At 46.8% G+C, this 17,245-nt stretch overlaps 1 protein-coding gene and 1 long non-coding RNA gene across 3 annotated transcripts in view; one reads left to right on the plus strand and one right to left on the minus strand.

The window, feature by feature from the left end:
• Positions 1-247: 247 nt before the first annotated feature.
• magi3a (membrane associated guanylate kinase, WW and PDZ domain containing 3a) overlaps positions 248-17,245 on the minus strand; it is a 105,522-nt gene continuing 88,524 nt past the window's right edge. Inside the window, exons 10-22 of one of the 2 annotated variants that reach the window (XM_035645893.2) lie at positions 14,600-15,244; positions 12,895-12,926; positions 11,857-12,127; positions 11,035-11,129; positions 10,537-10,729; positions 8,693-8,908; positions 8,006-8,191; positions 7,601-7,694; positions 6,007-6,082; positions 5,769-5,906; positions 4,670-4,808; positions 4,325-4,418; positions 3,274-3,410 (exon numbers count right to left, since the gene is read on the minus strand). In XM_035645893.2, coding sequence (XP_035501786.2) covers positions 4,366-4,418; positions 4,670-4,808; positions 5,769-5,906; positions 6,007-6,082; positions 7,601-7,694; positions 8,006-8,191; positions 8,693-8,908; positions 10,537-10,729; positions 11,035-11,129; positions 11,857-12,127; positions 12,895-12,926; positions 14,600-15,244 — 2,138 coding nt within the window. In that variant the 3' untranslated portion in view covers positions 3,274-3,410; positions 4,325-4,365. Of the gene's footprint in view, positions 3,411-4,324; positions 4,419-4,669; positions 4,809-5,768; positions 5,907-6,006; positions 6,083-7,600; positions 7,695-8,005; positions 8,192-8,692; positions 8,909-10,536; positions 10,730-11,034; positions 11,130-11,856; positions 12,128-12,894; positions 12,927-14,599; positions 15,245-17,245 lie in introns of both variants that reach the window. The other variant, XM_035645890.2, reaches the window with a different exon arrangement.
• LOC118317326 lies at positions 9,214-10,567 on the plus strand. The gene is made up of 3 exons (XR_004795402.2): positions 9,214-9,448; positions 9,807-9,922; positions 10,197-10,567. It is a non-coding gene; the product is annotated as an uncharacterized LOC118317326 (long non-coding RNA).

The raw sequence follows: 17,245 nt of genomic DNA on the forward strand, positions 1-17,245 counted from the left end.
ACACACACACACACACACACACACACACACACACACACACACACACAATAACAATAGATTATTATTAATTATTATAAGGCTCTACATATGTTTAGAGAAGATGTTGTTGCACTGATTTAAGTTTAATAATTCGTACGTGTGCAACTCCCCCATATAAACTGTACATATGTATAATATTTATATGACAGACTTATATATGACGTACAGTATCAACAACCCCTACAAAAATCAAAACGCCACAGTCGTGTTTATTCAGTAAACCTTTATTTATCAGTGCATGAACAGAATATGCCATGACCAGATTATTTATTTATTTTCACCCATTTTTTAAATTTATTTATATCATTTCCTCTCGGTTCCCCCTTAAAAAAATAATGAAAACGATTTACAGAGGATTTTGTCTTTTTTTTTTCTATCCGCATGAAGGCATATTTTACACAGGTGCTGTACAATTTATATAAACATTTACATCTACCGTGATGTTAAAATCATGAGACTTTTTCTTTTTTTCTTTTCTTCTTTCTCTATGTTGGAGCAACGCAAGGCCACAGTATCATACATGGTCAATAATAATACAGTAAGCCCATCATTCGACAATAAAAGTGGACAATAAATTAGTACATGGCCTCAGAGCCCAGGGGATGCGTGTGTTACTGTACGTCTGTTTTCGTCCAGACCACTCGATGTCTCCGGATTCCACAGCAGCAACTTATTGACGATCAACACTACATTTTCTTCTTCAGAGCAGGGAACAACCGATTCTCATAAATACAGAAAAAAAACAACATTTTTCTTATGACGCTTAGGTCCCTGTTTCATTAAATTTGATAAACTTCATAGTCATTTAAAAAATAGAACTCCAAACAAAACAACAAAAAAAGCAGTCATGCCATTTTCACACTGTGCAGTGTGTGCAACCGCCAATTCCTTCCCCCCTTTCCTTCCTTCCTGGGAAAATTAGCTGCATTCTTTCGGGAGTCTGACTTCATTTATTACCCAAAAGTGACGGACGATGGTGTTGTTATTAATCAACAGCTGAGCAAAAAAATATATATACACTATTATTATTTTCTCTCTCTCACATTAATGGTCATGTTCTAAATAAAAAAATAGATCAAAAATAGATTTGGAGGTTATAGAGCGAGGAAAAACAACATGTGGGTTTTTTGTGTGCCTACACGTTTTACGATGATAAAAAATATCTCTCAAATGTAAGTTTTGAAGGCAGAGGTCTCACTCCTTACAATGAAGCTAATAACAACTCGTCTAAATTCTGTGTCAATATATATATGTTTGTGTGTCATCGTTTTGTTAAAATAATATACGTTTCTGATTAAGTACAGTCGATGCTACAGCGATATCAGGAAAATATACACAGGCTTACCAGTCAGCTTGTATCCTGTACACACACACACACACACAGCCAGAGGACCTAAAGTACAGAGCTGCAAAAACAGTCGACGACGGACTCCTAGAAATAGAATGCATAGATCGTGCTGCTGACGCCGATGTACACATTCTACTTCAGTATTTAAAAAAAAATCCACGTCAAACGTGAAGTGACGGCACGGCACGCGTGTGTGTGTGTGTGCAACAGTTTTTGTTTACATATAGATTTTCAATAAATTACATTATGCTTTTATTATTATTATTATTATTATTAACAGACGTGTAACAAACATTAGAACTATAACCACAAGTATCTGGTCTGCTGATTGATGCATATAAAGCTCCGGGTTTTTTTCTGTCCAAACCGTCTGATGAGCTAACGGGATCAGATTGAATGCAGTCACGCACGCATGCACGCACACACACACACACACACACACACACACACCGTTAATGACTAAGAAAGACACTCCGTCACCCCGTGCAGCCAATTTTAAGAGAAACTCACCAGCCTCATTTTTTTTTTGGAGCTACATCCATCGGTGACAGCCACAGTGACTCAGTCTTTGGCCCGGAAGAGAAGCTGAGTGATTGCAAGAATGTGCCTTAAACCTTCAAAGTGACAAAAAAAAAGAAAAAGCAGGATCCTTCATGGCCGCGGGGCGGACGCAGGACGCAGGACGAGGGAGGAGCAGTTCATCCAATCGCCCACAAACGGTCTCACAGTGAGTTCAACGCAGGAGCAGCTTCTTTAACCGGAGGCTCTTTATAACTGGCACAAAATACACTTCAGTGTCGCTTCTAACAAAAACCAAAAAAACATCTGTTACACACACACACGCACACACGACATGATCATCATCGCTCAGTACAAATACTCATGTAGGAACAAGCGTGTGTCCGATCCGACAGCAGCCTGATGTGAACTAACCGAGGCAAACTGGGTGAAAACGAGAAAAAAAGGCGATGAGAGGCGATGTTGCTGGTTACACAGTGATCTGCGTTGTCCGAGAACAACAACAAACAAATAAAAATCCTTCAACTCCCCAACGTTCACAGGCGCAGCAACTTTCTCTGGGAAGGATTTCAGACATCTGCATATGTTGTGTCCACCTGGGACTGGATCTTGGCCGAGCTGGGAACTTTCCACGGGCCGGGGGTGATGGGGGCCTTCTTGACGCCGGCGGCGGTCCCGTTGCAGCCGGGGTCCTGGATGCTGCTGCTCGAGCCTCTGGGGTCCTTCCTGTTCACGTCCTCGGCCGGCCCGTGGTTCTTGCTCTCCCAGTGTTCCATGTCGCCCCTCTCTCTGGCGCTCCTTCGGCTCAGGGTGCCGCTGTCGGCGTCCGAGCCCGTCCTCTCCCCGTGCGTTTGGGAGTGAGATCTGTGTGCGGCAGCCTCCTGCTCAGCCCTTTTGCCCTTCCTGTGGCCGCTCTCCTGCCGGTGAGCTGCGTCCTCCTCCTTGTGCCTCCGGCCCCTCCCTTCTGCAGAGGGCAGTTGGCCAGCCGGGCGCCTGGGGCTCTGCGGCTCCTCCGGGCTCTTCAAGGGCACAGCGGGGTCATGTTCCCTCGCGGAGCTCTTCCTGGGGCTCGCGGAGTGGTGGTCTCTCTGGCCTTGGACTCTCCTCTCCTTGCTCATGTCTTCCAAGGATCCGCCGCTGTGGCCTCGCTCTGTTTTCCGAGGGCTCTGGGAGCGCTCGGCGGGATCCGCCCGGCCCTCGGTGGCTCTTTTGGGACTGGCAGACTTGGAGTCCGCCCTGCTTGTTTGTCGGGGCCGGGCGCTCGGGCTGGTGGTGCGCTTATGGCCGTGGTGAGGGAGCTGCTGTCCTCCTGATCTGTTAGCCTGCCTGGCGTGCTCCTGACCGGCGCCGGGAGACCCGGAGAACTCATCGAGGGCGGACATTTTGGGGGAGGACGGGGACATTTCCGAGGTAGAGAGGGAGGCGGAGGACGGAGAGGACTGCCCGTCGAATACTGAGACCCGGGGAAAGCTTGAGGTTGGAATGGTTACTTTGTCCTTGGAACCTGAGAACCAAGCAGCGGAGAGTAAGACAAGGTTCCATCTGAGCTAAACACAAAACATGTATTCAAAGAAGAAAAAAAGGAATTTCCCTGAGCTATTTTTGCACATTCAACAAAAAGATGATCACACGTGTCATGCAAAAGAAGCACAATATCCTGATATAGTAAAAAAAAGAAGATGTTTTCCACCTAGCTTGCTTTTCTGTAATATCCCTCTAAATATATACATATGCCTCGTTGGAGATTATACATCAGCCGTCAATCAAAAAAGGTGCAGTTGCGCTGACATTTCAATTTTCACACCGAGGGCCGATAAGAATTGCACGTCTGTGATTGAGCAGCAGATTTATTATATGCAGCAGAAGAAAAAAAAACAGAGAGAGAGAAAAAAAGAGAAGAGCGATGGACTTGGTGGTGGAGCTGAAATGAGCTTTTGCGATTTCCACGAGCAACAGCTCGTAGAAATTCACTCTAATTGGGTGTTTAGGTTCAAAAAGGTTCCCGCCAGTGAAAGCACACCGATCCCCCCCCCCCCTTTTTTTTTTTTACCCACCTGTCAGTCATTGATCTAGTTGAGTCTACTTTCCTACAGATCCGTCATTCGCTGCTCGGGATGAGGTGTGTGTTCAGTGGCATCACAAGGTTTTTGTATTATCCTTAAAAAAAAAAAAAAAGGAGCCAGCGGTCCTGCAGGTCTGTTCACTCCTCTAGGACTCACTGCTTTATTTCAGCCCGCCAGAGAAGAGTCTACTCGGCATTACCTGTCACAACTAACTGATCTAGTTCTGATCGACCGTGGCTGATGACGTGGTACGGAGACACGAGGATGAAAAAAAACACTCGACTTCTGGGAGGTGCATCACTTTTGACAGGACAGGTTTTACGGCAAAGGTAGAGGAGAGGAGGACAAGGTTTACCAAGGTGATTAGGGACAGACCAAGAAAAGCAGTGAGGCCCTTTAGTGATGCTCTGGTTTCATGTAGAAGCACAGGGTGGAAGAAGAGTTCAGACCTATAGGAGGAAGAAGATAAATCGGTAGAAAGTAGAAGAAACAGCCGTGCTGGTGCAGAAATCAGGCAGATACAGGAGCACAGCAGAGAAGTTTGCGAGATCGAATGAGACGAGAGAAAGGTCAAGCGAGAAGCTCGCAACACATGCATGAGAGTAAAGAAAACTCGGCGCCCTGCTGTCGAGCAAATGTGTGGCAACAATGTGTGTGTGTGTGTGTGTGTGTGCGCGGTTTCCTCTCAGCAGCCACTCACTGTGATCCGGGACCAGGCCCTGGCCGGGTCGGAGCAGCAGGTGGACTCTGCTGCCCCCTGCTTGGATCAGCTCGATGGCCCGAGTGTGCGTGATGCCCTGGGTGGCCTCGCCGTTGATCTCCACTATCTGATCTCCGACCTGTGGGGGCAGGCATCACGAGCGGGACGGGAGGACTTTTCAGAATGCGTCAAACTATACCCTTGTGTTTTTCATAAATAAGTCTGTATTCCAATGTCCAGTGTCACACGAATTTATGTATTTTGTGCTCGACCAGATTGTATCTCTTCTGTCCAGATCAAATCTCCTAACTGCCATCTACTCGGGGAAACAATATACTGGATTCAGTATTAAGCAATAGATAAAATACTATTACAAATTTAGAAACGCCGATCGCAAAGTCTTCAGACTTGAGGGTCAGGGGGTTCGTTTAAACATATGGGCTGGATTGAGTGTGGGGGGGTTATCATCTGGCCTAGGGGGTGTATGAAATAGCCTAGCCTCTTTTAAACCCTGGGGTAAAGGGTTTAAAACAGGCTAGCCTACTTTAACCCCGGGTATAATCTGGGCGCATATGTTGGACTGTTACAACGGGAAGTGAAGTTATTGACGCATGGTCCGCTGATTAACGACCTATTGCTGCATTTTCATAATAAATTCATAAAATAACTCAGTCAAGTCTGAACATAATGACATGACACGCATATTCCGTTGTCTCGCAATGTCCATCGTGAATAAACGTCCATGGCCCCATCTTAGGAACATACTGGAGTTTTGTTCAGTATCAAAGTAATTAATCCTGTGTAAGTTGTCGTTGCATCCATGGATACGTTGACAACAGGACCTGCTAACGGATAATTCACCAAACTATTAATGATGCCACTTTAAAGTAATAGAGGTCAGAGGAAGCTGACTGACTGACTCCATGGCAACACTATACTTCCTGTTTACATTCCCCAAAGCCCCTGAACTATGAGAAAATTTATTTCCAACAATTAGAGCATCATTGTCCTTCAAATAGAAAGTTATATGAGGAGTGACAAAAACATTTAACCGGAGTTCGTCTGGCCCCCAGTGTCAGACACTGGCAAGATGACTCACGTGAATCCTGCCGTCGTGCAGAGCAGGTCCGTCCTCAGCCAGTCGCAGGATGAACAGCCCCATGTTGTACTCCTTCCCTCCCCTCAGACTGAAGCCGAAGCCGCGCTGGCTGCGCTCCAGCTCCACCACAAAACAGCCCTGCAGTTCACAGACAAGGGACATGGGACTTTGAGACTGGACAACTTCTGGACAAGGCATGAGATCAACTTTGATGGGAATAATAATCTTTGGTTTTTACCTGCTTTGGGCCTGATGGGACGAGTGTACCAGTCTCTCTTTGTTGTGGCACGCTCTTCCCCTCACTGTCGCCATTCCTGCCGCCGCAAAAACAATCGGAACCATGTAACAACACGACCCGCATGCTGCAGATAACTAGAATATTTTGTCTTAACTGCGACGTGAAACAATATCTGATCCTCAGATGAGAATTCAATTACATACGAAAGAATATTAAGTGTGGAAACAGAAATGAATAAAAACAGGGCTATTTCAAGATGTTATATGAATGAACGATTTGAGCCAGTTTTATAAAATAAATAAATAAATATGAATATCTCATCAGAAAACAGCTATAAATGTCAATCTGTAAACCTAAAGAGGAAAGGTCTAATGTCTGATATATGGTGAAATATGTGCATAAAAACATATACACGATATTCTCTGTACAGTATGTGTTGGTTGCTAGAGTGCAGATGCTTGTGCATAGCAATAATAATAATGATAATAATAACTTGTATTTTTACAGCGCCTGTCAGGGGACCGGAGGACGCTTTACATTTCACACTCAAACACACACATACACACACAAAAGTCATTAGGGATATATTACCCTATTATATCGGCCTTGGTGAACAGGTGGGTTTTTAGCAGTAAAAAAAAAAGGTCCAAAGAGGGAGCGTTGCGGATCTCTGAAGGGATGGAGTTGCAGAGGGTGGGGGGCTGCGATGCTGAAGGCTCTGTCCCCAAAAAGTCCGCAGTCGGGGGTGCGGTCGAATTGTCAAATTTGCTTAAGAAGATTTTTCCTAAATCTGGAAGTGACCCGGAAGTCGTTGATCGTCAGTCACGTCATAAGAGCTGTTTGGATTCTCTAAATGCAAAAGAAAGGAGCTTCAATGCTTCCTTTCCTATCTCCTTTAGCAAAGGGTACGCTGGACTTTCCTACGTGAAAGGAAAGGAGATATTGACGCCCCACAATTAATTGCAGCAGCGATATTTAACATCTGAGTTGAAGAAGAACTGCGTTACTCCTTCACAGAGGTTATTACAATGCCTTTGTGGGAACTTTAGCTGTGCTAACACAAGAGTTTACACTCTTCACGCTGTCGGGGCCCCGACGGCCTCGGCTCATAGTCTGGGTTAACCCGAGGCGTGTGCTGGAGATTGGATGGAGAGAGGAGGGAGGGAGGCTGCTGCCAAGGGATGGATGGATGCGGGGCTAAACGGGAAGAGGAACACATGCTGATAGGCGGTGAAACGGAGCGTGTGAGGGGGCGAGAAAGGATGACGTTCTGTAGAAGTGCTGCAGCAGCAGCAGCAATGGATTAAAACGGCTGACACAGGTAATCTTGTTTAAGAGGGAAGATCAAAGAGGACGTGAGACGCCCTATTAATCTGTCTCTTTGTCTTTGCTTCGCCAACCGAACAGTGTCCACGGGGGGGGGGGGGGGGGGGGTCTGTCTTTCTGGATAACAAGGAGAGTGTGGGGTCACAGTGAAGCACAAACCAGCGTCTGCTTCGAGAGGTTTGGGGCTAATTCACGGTTCAAAAGGCAGAACCTTTATTAGACTGTCTAGTGGATGCCTGGGAGCATGTGTGCGTGTACTTGTGTGTACCTCTCTGGGTGGCTGGGAGGCTGCTGGCCCACAGCTCTGTGTTGCGTCGAAGGACTCTGCTTGGCCGAATTCGTTCCAGACGGAGGAGCGCTGTCTGGAAGAGCAGCAAGTCGTGAACAAAACACACACATTTAGTACGACGCGCAGAGACAAACCACCAGACTTTGTGATCTGCTGCTCGCCAAAAAAAAAAATACTTGGATGTCAAAGTTGACAACATCAAAATTCCCATTATCTAATTTTACAGAAAGTCAACGAAGCGTCGGGTGCGATTTGTGAAAAAATAAACTAAAAACGGAGGGGGGATCTGACAGTGCGTGCTCCATTTCGGGGATACAAATCTCTCCCCCCCCCCCCCCCCCCCCCGACAAATCGCACCCTAAGAGCTCCTCTGTGCCGACCTACCGTCTTCCGGCACCACTGTGAGGGTGACCGCGTTGCCCGCGTCCTTGATGAGCTGCACGATGTCGTTGTGCGACAGCTCCATGATGGAGCGGCCGTTGACAGCGGAGATACGGTCGCCCACCTTCATCTGACCCATGCGGTCCGTCGGGCTGCCCTCGATGATGCGGCCGATCTTGTGAGGTATAACTGAAACAGAGAAAACACAGAGGAATGAAAAAGAAAAGCCGGTTGCTTTGGACGTCTCAATTCAATAAACCCAACACGAAGACAATTCTTTCAAATAACAAGGCAAAGGCTTGTGCCATTGAGCTGCTACTGATCAATGTGAGGCTCCCAATCGTGTGCAGAATGTTATGTTATGGTATGTGTGAGTATTACTAATGTAATCTGATCAATTATGTTCTTACATTGGAAAACTTAGCTAAAATACAGCTGAGACTGATGGGAAAATGTATTCGTTTTGCAGGTGTTTGGGCATTAAACCAAAGTACCTGACATATTAAGAGGTCCATTAAATTAAAGGGTTCACCAGAGTTTTTTAAAAATTCATTAAGACGGAGACATTGATGTCAAATGTCATGGTAACCCGTCCAATGGTTGTTGAGATATTTCCATCACTAGAGCCAAAAAAACCTTTCCCCTACATTCTTTCTTCACCGATTTCAAATGATTTAGTTTGTCTCTCACCTCCAGGGGGAGGCTTGTTCTTCGAGGTGAGGATGACGAAGCCAAAGCCCTCGTTGTCTCTGCGCTGCAGAGTGACGTCGAAGCACTCCGGCCGAGCGGGCGGCGCTTGCTGGGCGGCGCCCGCCACCTCGCCGCCGGCGCTCTTGGGAGAGCTGTTGACCAGGGCGGATGCAACGTGGTGGGGCTGCTGGCCGCTCTCCTCCTCTCCACCACCGTCTGACCAATGACAATGAAGAGAAGCGTGAGCAGATTCTTACATCAACGGCATCTGGACCAGATCTTCTCAGCCGACAGCTCGGAATACAGTTTTAAATGAGTTTTTAAAAGTCATTTCAGGTCATTCCAGTTTAGGCGACGTACATTTTCAATTCCATGAACATTAAAGGAGACATGTTATGCACATATTCAGGTTCATCATTTTAATCTGGGTTGTTACTTGAAAAAAGGTTTACATGCTATAATGTTCAGAAAACATCAGTTTCCTCAGTGTCCATTCCTGCAGCTCCTCTTTCCAGCCTCCGTCTGAAACACTTGGTTTTCAGCTCCTGTCTCTTTAAGGCCCCTCCCTCCACGATGAAGCCCAGTCTGCTCTGATTGGCCAGCTGGCTCCACTCTATTGTGATTGGTGAACCGCTTCCAGTGCGTGTAGGAAGTTCTCTCACTCTCTCATTTTAACCGGCTCTGTTGGGGGCGTGTCAGACCAGCCGCTGGACATTCTTTATGCACATGTGTAATATGGAGATGTCACCATGTTACGTAAGTATCGTCCGGACTACTGACGAGGCGTTTCAGGTGTTTCCTGTCGGGGAAGAGGAGCTCCCTTTACAACAGACTTTCGGATTTTTAACTTTGCAGAACTTTTACATACGCAAAAACCTATAACACACTCGAGGAAATGAATAACTGCAAAAAGCATAAAGATGTCTCCTTTAATTCATAAATTTTCTCCCCAATTTTTTGATATCGATATGATGTGATTTTGATATATCAAAGACACATGAAATACAAGACTGTCGACTCAGCCTTCCCAATTTGTCATTCGTACGACGAGCTGATCCGCCTCAATCCCTCTTCACTGCATGTTTGTTTTGCTGAGTCCCTGTTTTGTCAGCAGGCGTCGGGGAATCTCTGTCTCAACTCCGGCTCGGGAGGCATAAAGCCTCTCGTGATTGATGCTTTTGTTTCTGCAACGTGATCAAAGCTGCTGTTTGCGGCAACATCAAATCCAAGGTAATACTTAAAAAAGTACTCATGGTATCCATGGAGCAGGTATTTGTGTAGAGCGAGTAAACAGCCCGGCGTTTGTGCTGCTGGAAAAGAAAACTCAGCAAATGGTTTTCTTTTTCCGTCCTTTGGCATGTAATTCAACTCCTCCAGCTGATCATATCTCCTCTGCCCTTCACACTGCTCCAATCAGCCCCGACAGATAAACACACAAAGCAAACAATCTTCGTCTGTTTACTCTGACCCACTTCTTCTGATTCTGTATTTTTTCCCCCTTTAGGAGAACCATTTTTTCTTCCATTCACATTTCCTGTGATTCAAGTTAAACAAAGGAAAATCCTGCTCCGTTCCGAAAACTCGATTTTTCTTTCGAGGAAGACATCACGCCTGCCATAACATCCTGAAAGTCAATTTCGGTGGAAAACTTAATTTATTCAAATTTGTCCGCGAGGAAATCATCCAGAACAAATTCGAAGGATTAGTTGGAAAAAAATACAAAATAATATATAAAATCCCAGATCAAAGCTTTCGCTCAGAGGTTCTCCTCCAGCACACTGGTCCAAACAAAGTAAAAGTGCTCTGAAAGAAAAGTAGAGAGCGTTCTTCAGCGGCAGACCCACCTGCGCTCGTCAGCTTCCTGCGGACGGTGAGCATGACCTGGCCGTTGCGGGCGGCGTTGGTCATCAGCTCCAGCACTTGTTTGTGGGATTTGCCCTTGACTGGCACGCCGTCTATACACAGCAGCTCGTCCCCGGCCCGCAGGCGCCCGTCTTTCTCGGCTGCACCGAGCGGCACGATGGCACCGATGTACACCTGCGGACAGAAGAGGACGTCAGGGAAACAGCTCGACCTGGCTGACCCGAGCCAACGAGAACAGGAAGATTGTGGTAAATAGATCCTCTCGGGTGCTTTGAGCATTTGATGACACAGTCAATTTCCCTTATTGAAATATAACAGCAGGAGAAATTCAGGCTGCTCCAGTAAATGAATGCAGCTGAAATGTGGATTTGCTTGGTGTCTGACTGGTCATCTCTGGCGTCGGAGGTTTTGGGATTGGAGCATCACGCCGAGACCCGGCTGCACGTGGCTGATCTGGGCAGGGATGCTACAGGACCTACCGGCTGATCCGGCCCCTCGCCTCCGAGGACTCTGAAGCCGAAGCCGGACTCCTGGTTCCTTTTGATGAACACATCCAGGTCCTTGGTATTAGGAGCTGCAGAGAGAAGTGAAAAGAAGCCATGTACAGAATGTTCCTGTTGCATGTATTGTACAAAGCGGCTGCTCCTCAAGCCTGGGCCAAGGAAATTGTGACGACTTGCTCAGGTGACACCGATATGTTCCTTTACACTTAAATAAAAATTTGATTTCACAAATTGATTAAGTGGTTGAAAAAATAAGAACTGATAAACAGAAAATTAACTGACAGCAGTGTTCATACTAGGTTGATTGTTTAGGTCGGGGGTTTCTCCTCAGACTAAGCGTCGGGTTAGTTGTATTTAACTTCTGTCTATAAATGTCTGTCCTGACGCATTTGTTAAGTTTCTGACTCTGGGAAAAGGAATAAAATTCCCCCCAAAACCACTGTATCGCTTTCACCAAATTACAAATATTTAAGCTATTCTGACATCATCTTCCTTGATAACCGATGTAAAAACAAATCAATCCCATGAGCCTCCCCCGGAATAGTTTGGTATAGGTCATTTAACAAAGTAAGAATAACATATTTTGGTTTTATCTTCCCACACGTACAGCTATTCTGCTCTGTTTTGTACAATGGTGAATGTAAGACAGATATTAGATATTATAAGACGTCACTTTGGGCACTCGTAACTGTGACTGTCTGTACATTGTCAAAGTGATAAACTATGTTTATGGCCTATGATTTTTTGTTTTCAACTGGTGAGTCCTGAGCCATGAGAGCTAACCCCCCCCCCACTCACGCTTGCTGTCCAACAAGGCCCTGGACTTGAGGTAGAGGTCCGACGCGTCCGGTTTGGGGGAAGTTGAGTGCAGGGTGTTGTCGGGGAAGGAGATTGGGTTGGGGGGGATCTCCGGCGGGCCGATGGCCTCCATGCTGTTGGTCATCTCCTGCCGCTGCAGCTGCGGCTGCGGCGTGGGCTGGGAGCTCGGGTGGGGCGGTTGCTGGGGTACGGTGTGCGATGCCTGTGGAGGCGTAGGCTGGGATGCGGCCTGGGACATGGGAGCCGTGCACTGAAACACAGACACAAGAGCTCTGGGGTCATTTTTCTGTAAATGTATTCCTGAATATTCCCTTTTTATATACGGAAATGGAATTCATGGATTTACACCCATGTAAGGAGGGTTGTCTAATACGGAATCATCCTGTGCTGGGCCAAAAAACAACAACATTATGAGTAAGCCTGTTGCTGCCCGAGCTCCTCTCTATTTTAAGAGTGCAACATGGAGGAGCAGCACAGGAACAAGCTGTTGAACATGTCTTATGGTCTTCGACAGCCGTACACACAGAGGGATGTCAAGTTGCTGTTTGCCAGCAGCAGCCAGCATATTTACCCACATGCAGTTCCCGAAATAACAGCCTGGATAATGTGGGCTCCCTGAATAATGGAGCCAACAACATGCAGCGCGCACGCACGCACGCACGCACGCACACAAGCACACGCACACAAGCACACACACACAAGCACACACACACAAGCACACACACACACACACACACACACACACACACACACACACACACACACACACACACACACACACACACACACACACACACACACACACACACACACACACACACACACACACACACACACACACACACACACACACACAACTCTGAGTGGTGCTGCTGGTTGGGTAACCTAGATGAAGTACAAAAACCCTTTTCCTGTTTAATAATTCAGCAGCAGTTCTATCATCGCTGTATTGCCCCTTTCACCCCCGAAAAGACAAGAGAAAAATTACATGATTTTTTTTCCCCGTTTTCCACTTACCGGTTTCAGTGATTTCACGGGAGACGTCTGACCTGCAGGGGGGGAAAGATGAAGAGGTGGATTGAGTCATTTACAGAAACAAGCACATATCTATTATCAAGCGCATGGGTTTAAAGATTTAAACGTTGAGTTATACCTTTCTGCTAAACTCTTCCTCATTCGGCTGACCTAGTTTCTTCACAGTATATCGTCTCTTATGCAAACTGCACCTTGTTCTGCACTTTTTTTTTTGTAAGTATTAATTCATATTTCATTCGGCTTTCCCCTCTCGTCTTTTTGTCATGGTGCAAAGCCAGCCAGTAGGGGGCAGTATACTCCAGGAGCAAAAATGTGGGAGAAGATCAAACCTGCCAGCTGTTTGTTCGTCACACCACCAGAACACTGTGCACGCTCTCGCTAGATTCCAGTTTCATCAACCAGATTAAAGAAATGAAACCTTGTACTGGAAAGGAAAACAATTAAGCTTGATTATTCCCAATTTGATGTTTCTTATATGGTAAACGTAGCTTATACTGATCACTATCATCGTCATGAACATCATCATATCTTTGGCCAAAGTCCCTGTCCCACTGGGGATAGGACACTTTCCAGATTTAAATCCCGGAGCAGGGAGCAGGGCCAAAATCATTTCCTGTTTCGTTTTCCCCCTGCTGCCGTAATCAGAAAGGAGTTCTCGCCCCCTGGCTGGATGTAAAGCTTAAACCTAACACTGGTCTGTGTGTGTGACCCGAGGGAAGTCCTGCAGCGCTGCTTTCTTTTTAGTCCTGGAAAGATGCGATCACACCCTGCATATGTGCATGTACCATAAAAAAAAGAAAAAAGAAGCATTATAGGCTGGTGCACAACACAGCAGGAAAAAAAGAAGGAAGTTAATAACAGAGGCACATGCACAAACACAAGACAAGCCCCTGGAGCTGAGAGCAGAGCTCGGCTAAGTACATCTGATATATGGGTGCAACTCTAGAATCTAGGCTACTGCACTGCAGTAAAGGCGAATGGGAAGAAGCCCTTCAAAGCGGTGAAAGCGTTGAGTGAGAAGAAGAAGAAGAAGAAGAAGAAGAAGGGGCGATCATTGCCCACCGTCTCCTCCTCGTCATTCTCTCCTCGTCAGCTAGTGAATCACCGAAACTGCCTTTTCTCAGTCGAGTCGAGTCTTTTGCCCGGCACAGCTCGCCATGTGACTAAGCGTGTCTTGCTCGGACTCCCTGTCTGGGAAGGTGCACGGTGGCCGATTGCAGAGCTGGTGTGGACCGGAGCGTGAAATTGCTTTATTTTAACATTCGGGTTGAGTGGCAATTCTGTTGTTCATAAATTAAAAGACATCAGATCAGACCTTTGTGAGTGCAATAGTGTTGCTTTCTCACTGTCCGCAAACATTTAATTTCAAATCCGCTGGGTGGGTGGGATCCTCGCCCCCCCTATTGTTTCTCTCCGTTTTTATTTCTGGGGGAAATGAGAGAGAAGAGATAAACAGGCGACACAAATCTGCGCGGGGATTAGAATGATGTCAGAAGCATGGGACTTAACCAGCTCCGGGCACTAACACCTGTTTGTTGTCTGAACAGTAACCTGAGTAGATTAATATAGATTTAACAACAGAGATGACGAAGCATCATTGCGGTAACCCAGCCAGCTGTGACATGGATTAGCCCCGGGGGGGCGGCGCACCTGTGGCTGCGGCGAACACTCATTTCTGCCGACTCACCTCCTCTGAGCACCAGCACGTTGACCTCACTGCCCACGGGCAGGTCTTTGAGGATGTCCACCACCTGAGAGTGGGTCAGCGTCTGGACATTCTGCCTGTTGATCTCCTTGATGACATCGCCCTTCAACAAGCCGCGGCACCACTGGGCGTCCAGGATCATCTTCACCTTTTGGCCCAGGGGGCAATCCGCGATGGCGAAGCCGAAGCCTCCGGGGCCTTTCACCAGCGGCACACTCACCAGCTCTGGCTGCAGCAGAGTGGGGTCAGGGCCTTCCTGGTGAGGAAGGTGGTGGTGGTGGTGGTGGTGGTGGGGATGAGGATGGTGGTGGTGGTGGTGGTGGTGGCGTCCTCCGTTGGTCATGGGCGCCACCGCAGCAGTCTTCTTGGAGAGGGTTCCTCCGTCCGGGATGGTATAGTGAGGCTCCTGCGGCGTGGAGGCGGAGGGGGGCGGGGAAGTGTCCTTGGCGGCGCCGACGCCTCCCGCGGCCTCGTCACTGTTGTTGCTGGAGTCCTCGGGCAGGGGGTAGCCCCGGCACAGGACCATGTCCACGTACTGGTTGATGGGGATGGACTGGAACATCTGGACCACATCAGCGTGAGTCTTCCCCAGCACACACGCGCCATTGATGTCCACGATCACGTCACCTGAGAGAAGAACAACCAGCTCAAACAGACGCATGCAGGAGCAAGTAAGGACATAAGTATAAAGACCGACCAGCCACAACATGAAAACCATCCCCTTAAGGCAACCCCCTCCCCCGGCCGCAGCCTCACCCAGCAGGCCAATGACCCCTAAGGTTTTGATTTGGACTCCGAAACTCCCCGGATCCCAATCCTATCAAGCATGGAGGATCTGCCGGAAGAAGTCAGATCCATGGAGAACCATCAGCCACAAAACCGACAGGTCCCAAAGGTCCTGTGTCCACTCCCTGACGGGTCAGGGCTGCTTTGACGGCACGAAGGGGACCTACACACCTTTAGGTGGGTGGTATACAGTATCAATGTTGGGGCTGATTGGTGTAAATAAATAATAGTTATCTATCCGGATTGGAGCCCGACCGATGCCGATATCGATATTAGGGAGTATAAGATTTTTAAGATATTGATGCATCGGCTGAAAAAAAAAGAAAAGAATTTAATCTGTCAGTGATTCCTAAGATGTCATTATCAAAAGATATGCAATTGAGGCTTGAAATGTATATATTTTTTATAAATAACTATAAATAGTAAGACAACACAAATAAAATCCAAATATATAGAACTTGAATTAAGAAAATGAACTGAATTAATTTTAATTTAATAAATGCAAATTTTTTTCTGCATTGTTTATTCTGTACAATCAAAGATTTCATATCGGTATCAAGATGAGCGCTGATACCAATATGTCTGTGAAAGCCTCAAAAATCGGACGATATTATCGTTGGTCAGGCTCTGATCTGGATTGCACCAGTAGAATCTTATCGGCTCTTTCGTCCCTAAAAATGTGTAGATGTTAATCGTCGATGGACTGGAGAGACCAATGGGAGACAACGACACGCTGTTCCTTTCCTCCTCCTTTCATGATGGGGGGAGGCTCATCATTCCTGGCCTGCCTGACACATACAGGGCTGGATGGTCGGTCGGCTGAATTGCTGACTGGCTCGTTGGCTCGGATTCAGACGCCCCAACCTACGCGATCAATAACACCCTCTCTCTCCAAGCAAACACAGCTAAGGCTTCACTCCGGAAATGAGCTCCATACCCCGATGCGGTGCCTGTTCAGAGCCACTGTCACACACACCTGCTAACTAAGCATCCGCAAAGACAACAAAAAGGTAGAGTTGAGTCAGTGAGACTTCAAAAACACAGCGAAATGAAACCGTTGCAGTCCGCTGCTTAGCATCATAAGCGAATTAAATTAATTGTTTTGGTTAAATCAATTATCCTCCTTCTCAAGGGAAATAAAATATTGAAAATAATTACTGTCTCGGTGCCACAGTTTCAACGCTGACGCTCTCGCAGCAGCTCTGGTGTTGGGCGGCTGCGAGAGCGTTGAACGCAATCAATACTGCTGCGATGTGAAGGCCCGCCGCACTTCACCGACAGTAATTCCAATTACCGAGATCCTTATGAATGTGATCAGAGGTTTTTATGTGCACAATAAAAAGGGGGAATTTGCAGAGCTACTACTAAACGCTTTCCATGTGGCACTCGTGTCTGCGTATGCAAGTTCTTTAGATAAAGAATGACGAGGGAGACGTCCAGCATGCAAAAGGCCTATTAAACCTCTAATATATGGCCGCATGTTAAAAATGCGTGTGTCAAACATAAAACTGAACGTGTGCTTTTATTGGCAGAAGTTTCCTTTTTTTTTTTTTAGATCTGCTCCACTGAACACTGCCTATATTTGCTTGATGAAGCAATGTGACATTCACGATGAAGCACCTGCTCTCCCTGTGTGTGTGTGTGTGTGTGTGCTTGTTTGTGTGTACTCAGGGTAAATAGAACTGTGTTATGTATAGTGCACACGCTGATGCCAAACCTGAGTGTCACTCTGTGCACAGGCAAACAGCGAACTGTATGAATGTGACACTGGATTGTGTTTTCGCTTGATTAGACAAAATAAATAGAAATGCCTATTTGTCTCCTCTCAACTCTTCTCCTCCT

The sequence above is a fragment of the Scophthalmus maximus genome, chromosome 3 (genome assembly GCF_022379125.1).
Source record: "Scophthalmus maximus strain ysfricsl-2021 chromosome 3, ASM2237912v1, whole genome shotgun sequence".
Classification (NCBI taxonomy): Eukaryota; Metazoa; Chordata; class Actinopteri; order Pleuronectiformes; family Scophthalmidae; genus Scophthalmus; species Scophthalmus maximus.